Source organism: Melospiza georgiana, chromosome 18 (genome assembly GCF_028018845.1).
Source record: "Melospiza georgiana isolate bMelGeo1 chromosome 18, bMelGeo1.pri, whole genome shotgun sequence".
NCBI lineage: Eukaryota > Metazoa > Chordata > Aves > Passeriformes > Passerellidae > Melospiza > Melospiza georgiana.
Genome location: NC_080447.1, coordinates 2,720,569 through 2,735,096, shown reverse-complemented (window position 1 = coordinate 2,735,096; position 14,528 = coordinate 2,720,569). Strand labels below are relative to the sequence as shown.

General features: G+C 40.7%; 1 protein-coding gene across 2 annotated transcripts in view; it reads left to right on the top strand.

The window, feature by feature from the left end:
• Positions 1-14,528, top strand: part of IFT81 (intraflagellar transport 81) — a 37,355-nt gene that overhangs the window by 8,312 nt on the left and 14,515 nt on the right. For both annotated transcript variants that reach the window (XM_058037093.1, XM_058037092.1), the window contains exons 8-10: positions 6,006-6,169; positions 8,377-8,472; positions 10,228-10,374. In XM_058037093.1, coding sequence (XP_057893076.1) covers positions 6,006-6,169; positions 8,377-8,472; positions 10,228-10,374 — 407 coding nt within the window. The remainder of the gene's footprint in view (positions 1-6,005; positions 6,170-8,376; positions 8,473-10,227; positions 10,375-14,528) is intronic.

Genomic DNA, 14,528 nt, shown 5'->3' with positions numbered 1-14,528 from the left:
GGTGCAAAACATGCCATAGAAAGGTGTATAAATTACATCCAAAATGATAGAATCTGACTACTTCTCAATTTAAATTTAGTAAAAGGTATTGTCCTGCTCTTTCAAGAGCATTTACTATTTCAGTTGCATCACACAACTGCTTTGCCAGCTCTTCTGAATTAAAGGATTTTTCTCAGTCACCACCTCATAGCATTGTTATTACTTTATAATTTTACTTTGGTTTTTTTAATGATTCTCATCTGCCACTGAACCACAAGTGGAACTAAAGGAGTGTCTGAACCATCTCACAGGGACTTGCAGTGGATTTTATAACTGTTCCTTTTTTGCAGTAGCTATCAGAGAGTTTATACAGCAAAGCTGTGTCAACAATTCTATTTCAGTTCCTGGGTTTTTTTAAGGCCAATGGAAACTCGATGGGTTCAGTTCACAGAAGCAAAGGTAACATAATAAAAAGCCAGTAAATATGTCATTTAATCATTGAGATGAAAATAAAGTTAACATATTTAATTTCCTTATCTCGAGTCCTGCTTACAGGGGAAAAAAACAAAAAGTATTTAGATGTTCCCAATCAAAGCTTGGAGTCATTACTTAAGAAAACTTGTGTTGAAATTTTGCCCAAACAAAGACCTCAGGACTCAGCTTTGTAATTGCTTTCCCCAGTTACAAAGGCACTGCCTGTAGCAGCAATTACAGAATGCCAACTGTGGGGTTTTTTTAATAATTGAAATTAGGTGACCACAGTGCACTGAATAGGTTCCATTTATTTTAAAAGCTTTGTTGGTCTACGAGGTAGCACAATTTATTTCATTTTGAAGGTTCCCTTTGGCTGCAGTTTGGTACCTCAGCTGCCTGCTGGTATCAGCCCTGTCTGCTGACAGTGCAGCAGCTGGATGTTCACTGGCAGTCAGATCCTTCCCTTTAAAGGAAACTTCCTGCATTTTTAATGTTCAGGTGTTTTTACTTCCTAAACAAGATAAAATGTTCAGAGTTGTTGCTAACAAGCAAAAGCTTTGTTGTTTGTCTTATGGGTTTGATTACTTCACTTTATAATTAATTTTATATTTAAAGAAATGTAAAGGAACTCTGGAAGGAAATGCAACTAGCAGATATTCATGAGGGTTATTAGCATGCAATTAGCATCAGCCTGCTTGAGCTGTGCCAGGAGAATATGCCTTGTGGTTGGTAGGACTTTAACTCTTAGAAACATCATATTTAGAGGGCTTTGTATTGTGTCATTAATTGTTATGATGCTACAAAACAGCTGGAAGTGATGCTGCTGCTCCACAGAACACTCCTGCCCTGCTTGTTCATTCCAGTCCTTCCCTGTTCATTAACTTCAGCCTTTCCCTGTTTAATAACTTCTGCACTACTCAGGATATTGTTTAACTAGAGAAGGATTTGCTGCTGGTAGCACTAAGTAACATGAGTTTTCATATTCTGGAGGGTTTTTTGTGGTGTTTTGTTGTACTGAATATGAACAGTTAATAAAACACTGGGCTCTGGTCTGAATAACCACAACCCAGCTCACACCTCCTCTGCAAGATTGACATAATTCTGCTCTGCTGCACAAACAGAAATTGATAACATGAAGAAACAAATCAAATCACTAAATTCTTGGTCCCTGTCCATTTTATAGGACATTGCTGGTTACTTTATTGGCAGATATAGGAAGAAGTGAATGAGTAGCTTGAAAATATTGATTAAAAGAATGTGGTAAAATGATCTGTTGATGAACAGTAAAATGGGTCATTTATAAACTTCATCAAGTTAATAAGTAGAAACAGATTTAGAACACCGAGAACTTCAAAGATACTTGTCAAAGAGGAATTGCTTTGTACAGATGCCTATTTTATTTCATTCTTGATGAAAACCAGAAATTTAGGAACCTATTACTTAAATATTCCATTTGGTATAAAAAATTAATATTTTTCTCTTCCACAGAATTATCTTTTCCTAAAATTCCAAGTTTAAATGATCTCCTCCAACATTGCAGACATTACAATTAAAAGTTACAGAAGTATTTGGTAAGGGAGACTGGCTTAGGTGGAACTTTATTTCATCTTCAAATGATTTCATTTTTTATAAAGTCACTGTCAATCAATGCAAGGTCATGGTAAAGCACTTTTAAGATAATTTGATATCTGTGATGAGAATACAAATCTGGTTGGTGAGATTGATGGGTTTGCTGTAGTTGATTTTTTTAAGGTCATTAACTCTTCCACCCCATTTTGAACAAACAAGGCAGCAGAAATTCAATGTAGTCTCTGTTAAAAGGATTAAAAGGAGTTTAATGGAAGGTTTGGAGAAATAGAATGGATGTTTGGCTTTTCTTTTGTTTGGTATTTACACCAGATTCCTGAAAGAAAAAAGCAAATGATCACTGGTGGAATAGAAATAAGGAAATGGCTGAATAATGAGGAGACCCTTGATTCCAAGTGACCACAGAGACTTGGGAAGCCAAGCTCGTGCCAACAGTGTTTATTTTAAGGATGAGCCAGATTCCAGGCTATTCCTCCAGGAATAATGTACATGCAATGTATTTCTGGCATGTGGGGCTCTTTGCTAAGGAGTGTCTGAGAAGAATTTGTGGGTCAGGAATGGGAGTGGGAGATCTGGAGCTCCCACTGCCATGGATGAGGTGCCTTCCCTGTTTTCCTTGCTGGGAGAAAATGCCACAGCAGAGTTTCTGTGCCTCTGGGTCTGGCTCTGGCACATCCAGCCCTGCAGCCCCTGCTCATTAATTCAGCATTCAAGAGAGCACTGAAGGGTCAGAGAGGTTTCAAAGAACTCTAATAATAATAATTACAAACATGAAAAGCAGAACTTGGAATCACAAATCCAGGAAGCTTTTGGTTTTTCAAGGATATATGGAAGGGATGACTGATCTTCCAGTGTTTGCATGTCCCAGGCCCCTGTTGAAGAGAGGGAAAGTGGAAGTGGTGTTCCTGTGGAGGAAATCATTTCAGCCCTGTCTTTGTGGCTGCAGAAAGGGAAGGGAAGGATTTGATGCTGGAAGTTTGTTCTAGACTTGGTCATGGCCTTCCCATGTGGTATTAAACCAGTTATTGGCAGAGGGTCATGAAATAAGTGTCTCTCTCTGGTTTTCCCCCTTTTAAAAACTGAATTCCTGTTGCAGATGGTTCTGGTCCAGGATGCCCAGTTGGCAGCCTGCAGTGGGATTCTGAGCACAAAGTTAATCAAGATTTAGCTCCATTAACAGAATTGTGCAGAGAAAATTGCATCTCTTCTACATGACTGAGCAAGCACGAGTAAACTCTTTCTCCCATCCCTTTCTTTAAAATAATAATAATAAAAAAATTTGAATGGAAAACATGAGGAGTGCTCTGAATAGCTCTCCACATGTAAATATGTGGTTGGCAGGAGCTTGCTAAAATAACCTGAGGGCACAGAGCCAGATTTCTGTGCTGCTTACGTGTGTAGATTTTGTAACCATAAGTCAATGTTGAAACATTAAAAACAGAATTTATATGTGTAATGGAAAGATCTGAAGTATGCTGGCCTTTTTTCCTCTCTAGCCTGGGAATTTCAAAAGAATGCTTTTCACTGAAAAAAAAGCCCAAAGCAGGAGCTGTGCTGTGTTTTGGTCTTTAAGGTTCTGTTAAGCAGCAGGAGTAGCTCTTAGGTAGTTACTGCTCCATGTGTTGAGTTGTACAGGAGGAAAAATATATCCAGGGTATTCAGGAAAGAACTGATATTACTCATGAGGGATGTTGACATCATGTATTTCCCCATCAAGAAATCAAGTTTTAACTGGTTGTGTTGCTCCATGAGGAGTCAGCACAACACAGAACACTCAGGGGGTAGCAGGACTGGGTAGCAGCTCTGAGGTTATTTGAGAAATAAATCAGATTGTGATCAAGGTTATACCCCATGAAATCAAAAGGTCTCTGCTCTTATCAAAGCTCTCGCGGTTCTTTGCTAAGTTTCTTGTCATATCTACAACAAATCATTTAAGAATGTACATTTTTATCAGAAAACTGGAGTAGCACAAGAAATTAAGTGTAGGTTATATATGCAGGTTTCTTTGCTGCTAAAAACCTCAAGAAATGGATTTAATTAAAATATTAATATTTCATATCAGAATAATGTAATTGATATCAGATTGATTTCCACACCACAGATCTTGGTGATAAATACCAGACTGGGAGGGTGCTCCAGCCAGTTCTGAGGTGACAAATCAGCTCACAGGGGGTGTGGGAACAGCTTTGCTGCATTTGTACAGGTGGGGGATTTCTAGTGAGACATTAGGATGTGGTCCCTCCTGCCCAGCTCTGTCATGGCTGAGGAAGGTTGGAATTGAGCTCTTCTGGAGGAAGGGAGTGGGAAATCTCTCCCAGGAAATTCCAGTGTGTGCCCAGGGTGCAGCTGCAGTGCCAAGTGCACCATGGCAGAGGAACTCCACTCTCGCACCCAGGACCAGTCTGGGGCTCTTTGGTTTGATAAATGGCCCCTCCACCAAGGGGAAAAGCTCCTGTGGATGCTTTCCATAAACACAGAAATCAACAAACTGGGAAAGAGGAACTCCCACTCAGTTTTAGTTTCATTGGCAGCACTGCTTTCCCCAGGGCCTGGTTTTTCTCCCAGTTCGCGAGTTTTTCTCAAGAGCTGATGGCTTATTTCCCTTTTGGCAGCTCTCCTGGCAGAGTGGGCTGGGAGCAGGGCTCAGGAGGATCTCTCAGGACACTGATTTAGAGGTAAATGGCAGCAGAAAAACGGGGGCCCCTTTTCCTGGGCTCTTTCACTTTGTTCTGACCTTTCCCTTTGGCAGTCAGGCTTGTTAGCCTGAGAACCAAAAGCTGTTTTCATCCACATCCTTTCCCATCTCCGTTTCAGCAGCATCAGCTGCTCTTTTGTGTCTCTGTGCTCAACTCCTCTCTGCTTGTGCAGTAAATGGAAGAGATGGAGATTGTGAACTTCTTATTTTCCTTGGCATTTCATCACAATTCCATCTTCTCCCTAATAAGGAGAGAACTAAAATCCCAACCATAACAAGTTGTTTGAAAACCAAAAAGAACCCTGGATCACCTGGATCATGAAAAATACTCTGAAATACCCATTCCCACTCTCATCTGACATGCAGCTTCTGAATCTTGTAGTCCTTGGACAGGAATTGTAGTTCTTGTAGTCCTTGTCTCTGAGGAATTATTCACTGCACTGCCTGTTGTCAGTGGAGACTGTGCAGTGTCATTTAATGGATGTTTCCTTTTATTCTCTTGCATTTTTCTATCTGTGAATTGTTCTTATCTTGAGTTTATTTATAAATGATCTGTTAAGGGGCCTGAATTACTCTGCCTAGAAAGAGCCAAGTCCTCCAGAGTCTGGTAAGGTGCAGGTGCATCAGGCTGGTCCAGCAAAGCTCATAAATGGGATTTTCTATTGGATTGTTATTTTCTGCATTCTCAGTCCATGAACTGTCCTGAGATTCAATGTTTGTTCTTTCAAGAAGAAATCTTTACAGGGAGGCAATCTGTGTTCCAGCAATGGAAAGGACCCTTAAAGTAGGCATACATTAAACTTTGCTCATTTTAAGGCCTTTTTAAATGCCAGACAGAAAAAAAAGTTTTATTTTAGCACGAATCTCTAAGGATGTAATAAATCTATCAATGAGCTGGGCCAAATGAAGATTTTTCTACAGATAAGGGTTCAATGGCTGTTTATATCAGCAGTGTGTGTTGAATTCTGTATCTGACTCAGCTGGAGTTTCCTGTGAGATGGGGTTTTCTTGTTATTAATGAGAAGAATCTCTCAAGGAGCTGATAGTTACATGTTCAAGATAGAGGTGCATAATAAATCCTCTTATATTGTTTAAGATCCAGATTAAAAATTTAAATCAAGTAACTCCCCCTTTCTCTGAGCACTGAAGACTCAAATGTTATGCTGTTATTGTAATCAGCTGCTAAATACTTTAATGTGTTGGGGAAATCAAACTTAATTATCTGCTACATTGCTTTTATAGACACTCACTGATTTAATTTGTTTTTAAGGTTTAATGAAGAAACTAGAAGAGGAGATAAATTTCAATTCCTACCTGGTAAATGAAAAAATACCCAGAGAGATGGAAAGTAAAAAGACTTCAGTGTATTTCTTACAGAAGTTGGTTGCAGAGCCAGCCATGACTCAAGCTGATCTCACTGCCCTGGAAAGTGAGGTGAGGCACCAAGGTCACCCTGGTTTGTGTTCTGTAGCATGCTCTGGGCTGCCTGGACTCTGCAGTGCTCTTATCCCTGCTCATACCCCAGAGAAAATGTTTCATTCCCAAAGCAGCCTCCCCTCAGCTGTAAAACCAAAGGTGTCTCAATCCCTAAGTGCAAACTCTCTGATAAGGTGTTTTTAAATACTCACAAAAGAGACAGGAGTAAACCAACCCCAAACCAAACCCCAAACCCAAACAAATCCTCAGGTGCTGTTGAGGAAATTGTGTTAATTCAGCACTCAAGGGCTGATTTTCCTTCTCTTCAGATTTCCCTTGTTTGAAACTCTCCCTGCCATCGAGGGTTTATCCCAACATTCCCTGAGGGATGTGTCCTCCCAAGGTGATGCCTCAATCCCTGTGCAATGGCTCAGAACTCCTCAGGGGTTGGAAGAGCCCTGCATTGTTTGGTTTGGTTTTTAAGAACAAAGAAAATTTAGGCATCAAATACTTGATTTACCTTTCATAAGCTAAAAGCAAATAGTCTCAGAAAAACCCTTATTTGTCAGATAAATCCAGAATGTGCAGAGGAGTTTGTTGCCACACAAGTACATTTATATATTAACTCAATGAAGTTTTCCTATTTGCATAATCCTAAATAAAATATTAAATATGAAATATAATGCCCTAGAAGAATTTAGAGGAATGCTAATTATCAATCTTTCTATTGATGATAATGAGGAAGATTTACACCAATGTTAGAGGAAGAAGAGCAGGTTCTTACCAGCTGGTGTTTGATACCCCTGGGATTTCCAGCTCATGGCTTTGCCATGAAATGGAGATAATGAGGAAACAGAGGATCCATCTTAAGGGATGACAGCATTAATAAATGGCAGATTAGGGCTGAAATAATAAACCAGCTCTGTGATTCAGCCTCTGCTTTCCTAGATTAGTTCCTCTAATCAAAACAATATTTGTGGCTGCAGTTATGTCTTTCAGGCACACTTGAAACCCCGTTTTTTTGCACATTTCTTTTCCAAGAGTGTTGTTGGGTTTATCATAATACTTTAAAAAGCTTCAAGTTTTGCCCTCTTTCTCCATGATGTAACCTTTGATTTGTTATATTTTGGAAGTATCTTCTTCTTGAAAGATAATAAAAACATGTCATACACTTGGCTGAAGTCACAGCATGGCCTTAGGCAGCTTTTTTTTTTCCTTAAGTAGGCTTTTTATTATCTCAGTGCCTTAAAAAGGAGCTGAAGTGCACCAAGCATGTTTCCATCATGCATTTTATAATATAAACCCCAGGAATTTATTCACAGAAGGGAATTCTTATGCCATTTTCAAATTCAAGCCTGTTCTACCACTAATAGAATAGAATTCACAGGAGAGTTGGTTTTTTTTTTTTTTTTTTTTCTGCAGGTGCTGGAGTATTTTTATCCTATTGAGCAATTTATTTGAGATTCTCAGTTTTCCAGGCACATGGATGTTGCTCCCAGAACTTGCAGGTGATGCCCAGCCCTGTCCCTGTGTTCTGGTTTCACTCCCTGGGATGGCAGCAATGCTCACACTGCTCCCTCAGCAGCAGCAGGGAATTAAAGGAAAGTTGCTGTGGCTGTTTATCCCATGGCTGCTGGGAGTCCCAGAGCACTGGGAATGCTGGAATCTGCACTCTGCTGTGGCTGAGAGCTCCAGAAACTTTGGCTGGAGTGAAGCTCAGCAGTTTGGGACTCAGGACAACCAAGTGCATCTTGTGGCCGGAGGAGAAGGCACCACAGGCCTGGAATATGATGGTCTGTGACTCTGCAAAGTGTTGATTAAATCTTTATCACCTAACCTTCATTTGCTTCCCTTTGAACTTCTGTTAAATGGTTGAATGAAAGGGAATTTTAGGTCATGTCAATAAAATTAAATTTTTCACTCAGTATGTGGCAATTTCTTTTTTCTGTACCAACTCACTGCATTTTCCCTCCACATGCACCAATTTACTTCATTTTCAGGGCCAGCATCATGGTTCTGCCTTATCATAAAGGCACAGAACTGGAAATGCAAAAACAGCCTCTTCCTGGCCAATACTTAATGACTCACAGAGCTTTTTGGGTCTGTTTCTCTGTTTTAAAAAAAGGAACTGGCTGGATTGTAAATCTGGGTTGCAAAGCAGTTAATTCTTGGAGAAGACAAAGACACCAAGCTCTGTTTCCTTAGCTTTCCTCTCTGTCTTGCAGATAGAGGAAGTCACTGCACAAATGAATCAGCTGATTGAGAAAAGGATCATCACCTATGAGCCCACTGACAGTAAATTCTCCATGTATCGCCAGCAGGTAAGGAGGAACAAAATGTGGTTTAAGCAGAAGCAGGAGAAAAAATCAGTCTCTGATTGGTTTCCATGCTGATTTTTTCCTTTGGTTTGTCTAACATAATCAGTAGAAATACATAATAATGGAGGTGAGAAGGGAAACAAAGAGTGTTGAACATTTGTATGTTCAGGGCTGAGTCAAAGGTTGCTTTTAGTCATGCCAGTGAAGGTTTTTACTGCTGTCCTTGCAGCACAGCAGTTCTGGAAGGGGCATTTTTGGGGGAGTTATTTTAGGAAAGTTCCAGTTGTGGATGGATTCTTAGGAGGCAGCATGGGGCTGCCTGCTGCAGCTCTGGCCCTTCCTTAGGTCTCACCAAATGCCATTTTCCTCCTTTGCATCTGTTAAGAGGGAATTCTTTGATTTCTCATCCTGAGGCTGTAAAATAATCTTGCTGTAAAATAGGCTGTTTGGTCCAGTCTTAGTAAATTCCCAAGTTATAAAAAGGATTGATGAACTTGGAGATTTTCAGAGCTTACCCAGGAACCCGAGTGATTCCTTCTCCAGGCTACCTGCACCAGTTTTATGGAGGATCTTCAGTGTGATGCTTATGGTGATGGCTTGAAAAATCAAAAGGCTTAAGTAAAATGTACCAGTGGGAGGGAAAAAATATGGATAAGATATGTTCTGCAGTTCAGTCACAAATGCAAAGTGAAACTCTGATTTATTTTGGATGAGATGCTCTTCCTGAGAGAGAATCCTGCTCTGGAATGTGCTGGACCAAGGAGAGTCCACCTCAGGAGCTGCTGGGAGCTCAGAGCCTGGGGAGCTCTGTGCTTTCTTCTGCCAGGGCCTGGCTTCTGTTCCACAAAATAATCAGCTCTGTTGTCCCCTGGTTTGTCACCACAGACACCTCGTGCAGCAGAGCTGAGCTCCCACCCCAGCACAATTCTGTTGGAGATTTATTTAGGGAGAAAGCTGGTCCTCTCAGCTGAGTGTGAGAAAGCTGCTGTGTTTTGGCTTCATTTTTTTGTAAGTTTTCCCTTTCACATGAAGAAATGAGCCATGCCTCAAATTCCTGTACCTGCATCTAAATGAATGTGTTGTGTTATTTTAGAGGATTTTCCAACAAGATACAGAAAAATGCTTTTTTAGAAAGTCCTTGAACTAATGTGTACTTATGTTACCAAATCTGTTCTGGTCAAAACTCAGGTATTATTAAATATTCAGTCTTGTATAAAATATTATTTTAAGTGTTTTATCTTCTAGACTAAGAAAAAAAATTAATCTGTAATCTACACTATTTCTGTACTTTATTGCTTTATTCATCATCTTTTAGCTATTTGCCAAGATTTAGTGGCTCAGTTCTGCTTTAGTGTAACATATTTCTGTAGGTTGGAGTAGGTTGGAGTTATAAAAATCTGTATTATGACATTTGTGAAATCTTGGATAACTTTCCAGTTAAGCCATGTTGGTGTATCTTACATATGCACCAAGAGGGACTAAGCAGAAGAAAGGGAGCAGCTAAAATGCCTGACTTTTTCCTCAATGAAAACGAAAAAATGAGGTGAAGAAATGTAAATCTAAAATGTAAAATACATCAGCCTGAGTCTGGGCAAAAAGGCTGTGCTGGAAACCTCATCCATTCTGGAGAAAGTTGAGATGCTGCAGCCAACTTCAGTGAGGTTGTGGTTTAACCTGCTGTATGTAATTTATACTTTTATCTAAAAATCATTTTTCTCCTGATTAAACAAGGCAGTTTTCACATTAATGATCTTGCAGGCTTCTATAATTTCCCGGAAGAAAGAAGCCAAGGCAGAAGAGCTTCAGGCTGCCAAGGAGGAGATGTCCAGCCTGGAGAAGCAGGTGGAACAGAAGAACAGCCAGGCCCACGGGCTGGGAGGCTCTGAAGTCCTCACTGAGGATGAGGTAGGGATTTGTAGCTATTTTCAAATTATTAATCTCTCTTTTTCACATTGTGCCTAATCCATTGCAAGGTGTACAAGGACTCAGTGCTGGGCTGGATTAATATTCCAAATAATGGCAGTATCATGTCAGTGGTGTGATGGTGAATAACTAAGCAGAAAGGTCAATATGATGATAAATAATGTAAAAAATCTGTTTAATTATAAAGCATAATACCAGTGATTATCAGAGATGCAATTAGTCCTGTGGTATTTATTACCCACAAAAGTTTTTACTTAAAACCCAAATTTCCCAGACCCTGCTGAGGTTCAGCTGTGACACTGACTTTGGTTGGCCCAGGCACAGTGAGATTGGCAGCTGTACTTCTCAAAGCAGCTCTTTCTGCTTCAGAAGTCTGCAAAGAATAATGAGCTGCAGTTTGGTACTGGTTTGCCAGCTAAAGAAATTGACTTTGCTTCAGTCAGTAATTTTTTCCCAGTTGGGAAGAATCCTGCTAAGGGAACTTAGAGGCAGAGTCACTAAACTAAAGAGAATTTTATCTGCATCATTCTCTGGGTTAATATCATTCTCCCATGTATTGTCTTTGCACTGCCATCATTTAGCCAGAAGCACACACTCTTTGCTTGCCTGTTCTTTGTTTTTGTGCTTTTTTTACATACCACTAAATACAGGGAACGCCCTTTTCAGAAGGAACTCCCTTCCTAATCCCATAGGACGTGGCTGCTCCACAAAATCAGTTCCTTTTAGAGGAGTCTGAAAGTGTGGATGAGGAGTTCAGGTGGGAGGAATGGCACAGGGATGAGGAAAATGAAGATGTTGGTTTCTCTTCCCATCACACACTGTTCCCTTTCCCTTGGTAGCAATAATAAGGAACCCACTGCATTGGATTTCTCTCCACTCCAAGGTTTTCAGCTCCAGTGGGCACATTGCTGGAGTCTTTGACAAGTTTTTAAGCAAAAATTAAAGCAGAAAGCTGACAATTTGTGTTTGTGACATGTGATGGAAAGAAGTGTTTAATTAATCAACAAGAATGTATTACCAAGACAGCAGCATATGTTTTACATTATCTGCACAGGCACTGTAAGGTAAGGAATAATTGTGCCTATTCTTCAGGAGACAAGAAACTGATCCATAGAAATTTGAGAACTGGGTAGGAAGGAAACCTCACAACATTGTGAAAGGCTTAGTAATGAAAAACTCAAGTTAACTGTCAGACACAAGGAGGTGGCTCAAGACAGAAAAAGGACAAGATCTGTCTTGGACATGGCCTGCATTCCTTTTGTTCAAATATGTTCTGCTTTTGATTTTTAAAATATTTTCAAGTCTTCATTTTGCAGAGATAATAAATGAGCGATTTGGAAAAAAACACTGGCTTAAAATCAAAAGTGTTTGTCTTTTCATAAGAAGCATTTCCTGGTTTGTAAAGTATTTTCTGTAAGGAAATGTGTACTGGCAAGGAAGTCAATGTATAAATCCATGTCCTGTTCATGTTTATTACTTCCTTAGGTGAAGTGCAGTGGTACTCACAGGCACCAGTGCAAAGCAGTAGAAAGGGTGTTTCCTGTGCCTAAAGACTAGGAAAAGAATTGAATTCTTGATGGTTTTTGGTCACTTCTGTTTCAAAGGTCATGGTTTCCTCATCTGGAAGGTGGAGATAGTGATGTTGAATTCTTTGCTAATGCCTGCTGCCAGCATTGCTGCACAGGGCCTTGGTGCTGTGGGTTCTGCATCTCCTCCCAGTCCACGGCAATGCACAGAGCCAGTCCTGCCTCACAGGGCTGAGATGAGACAGGACTGCCAGGGAAGAGGTGATGAAGCAAAAGTGCCATGAGCAGGTTCTCCCTCCCCAGTGAAAGTCTGGGCTCCTCACTCCCAGCCTACTCCTGCTGCATGTTTGTTTCTGGTATGTTCTGCTTCAGGATTTGTATTTTCTGGTTCAGTGCTCCAGCTTTGAGGCAATAGCAGAGGAAATGTTGATTAATGTGGTGGTGAGTCAGTGCTGCAGTTCATGGGGACGGGAGGAGTTTGGCCATTCAACCTTCACTTCACACTGACAGCAAAGAGCTTCCTTGCACTTTCCTCTCCCATTTAGTTCCTCCGTTTTTAAAAAGGCAGAAAGAGGGAGTTTTAACAAATAGCTTTGCTGTCTTAAGTTAAAATGGATTTTTAAAATCCTATCAAAGTGCTACAGTTAAACCAAAGCATTGTTTTTCTCCTATACCCAGCATTTCTTTGTCTCACTTTGCTCTGTCCTATTACATCCCATGGCACTCTCGAGACTTGGCAATGGAACAATCAGCACCTTCCTAACTCATGCTCCTAAAGCAGCATCTGGATCTCCAGCTGGGGTGGTTTTAGCCTTTCCTTCACCAAAAGGTCAGGCCTGGCTTAGGTTTTTAGGTGCTGGTGTTTTGCTTTCTTCCACAGTCATGGAGAGCATTGCACTGGCTGTGAGAGGTTTTACACCTGGATAGAACTCAGCAGAAACAGCAGGGAGTAACCAATTCACTTACATCAAACACAAAAAAGCAGGAATAAATTGTCTTTGTGGATTATGAAGTCTTTTTAAGTACTTCAATCAAAGTGCAGTGAGCAGGGGGCACAGTTGGCAGCTCCTCACTGCAGCTGTCAGATCCTGAAAATTAGGGAATCACATGTTGACACTTGGAATGCTGGATGGTTCAATTACAAGTGATCGTAGGTAAAGCTGGGCTATTTTTAGCCCTTTACACAACCCATTGTACTTTGCAGAGTTCAGCACAGGGCCCCAAGAATGCTGAGTTTCCCAAGGATTCAGAGTTGTCTCCGAGCTGTGCTGAGCTGCAGCAGTGGGAATTAATCTGGTTTTCAGAACAGGGCAGGGGAGCTCCCCTTACTTTGTTCACAGCTGTGGGAGGTTTGCACATGCATTTACTAAAGGAGTTTGATCTTTTTCCATACAAATGCTCATCCATGCCTACCTGCCCCTGGGAAAACAAGACAAATGTTTCCATTTGCAAATAGAGAAAGCAGCCTCAGACCAAAGATCTTGCTCCTTTTCCTCAAGAGCTGTTGATCCACCTGAATCTGCCAGATTTTTGCTGTGGAAGTTCCTTCCCTGTCACCTGAACCAAACACAGGGGAATCTCCCAGAGCTGAGCACTCCCTCAGCACCCCCTGCCATGGAGAAATCCTGGATCTCACTGACCTGTGAATCTTCCCTGAGCACTGAAAAGGGGTTTTCATTATAAATATTTGAATTGATTCAAAGTTAGCAATGGCTGCTTTAATACTGCTTGCACTCCTGGAAAATGCTAAGGAAGAGTTTTCCTGGCTGAGCTGTGCCATGAGCAGCCTGTAGGATACTTTCATTTATTAGACTCAGCTTCTACTGCTCTTATCTTTTAGAAGCTCATCCTTCTATGTCTGAGTTATTAACTCTGTCCAACACTGGCTGTACTAGCTTGAATTTAGAGCCTCTTAGTAAACAAATATGGAAAACCTGTCATGTTCAGGAACTTTTCCTAACTGAATTTTAATACTTTGGACAGTCTGTATCCCATTAATTAGTCTAGTTAGAAATTAAAACATCTGTTCCTTAGTTCTTAATGAAAATAGATATAGTCAGCTAAGATTTTCTGCTGCATGAATGCAGAAAATACTGTTATAAAAGACTTGACTCCAAAGTGAGGGGTTTATCTGGGATTTGTTCTTTGGAGAAAACAAGCTTTATCCATTTTCTCCTTTAATGATAATCTTGGAATAAGAACCTTGTGAAAACTTCTCCTGTGGCAAGTGTGAGGTTAAAGAAGATGAGGTGAGGAGCTTGTAGTGAGAAGCCAAGGCTGCACAGGGGAGCTGGGCTCTGGTCCTGAGCACAGAGGGCACCAGGATGTCCTTTCCTGCAGGGGATGACCTGCCAGGCTCTGGATGCTCCTGGATGCCCATTTTTACATCCCTGACTGGATTTTTCTTTAGAACTGTTATGGGAATTCCTTCACTAAGTGTGGAGAGACTGAATCTGGTGATACCAGCCTCTTCCAGATTCCAGTAAATGGAGAAGCATAAAGGAGGTGCATTGCTGGATTCTTCCAATAAAAATGGAGCATAACCCAGGAAATCTGCCCAGGGATGGTGCATGCCTGTGTTCTATGAGAAATTAAAGTCCTGTTTTCATT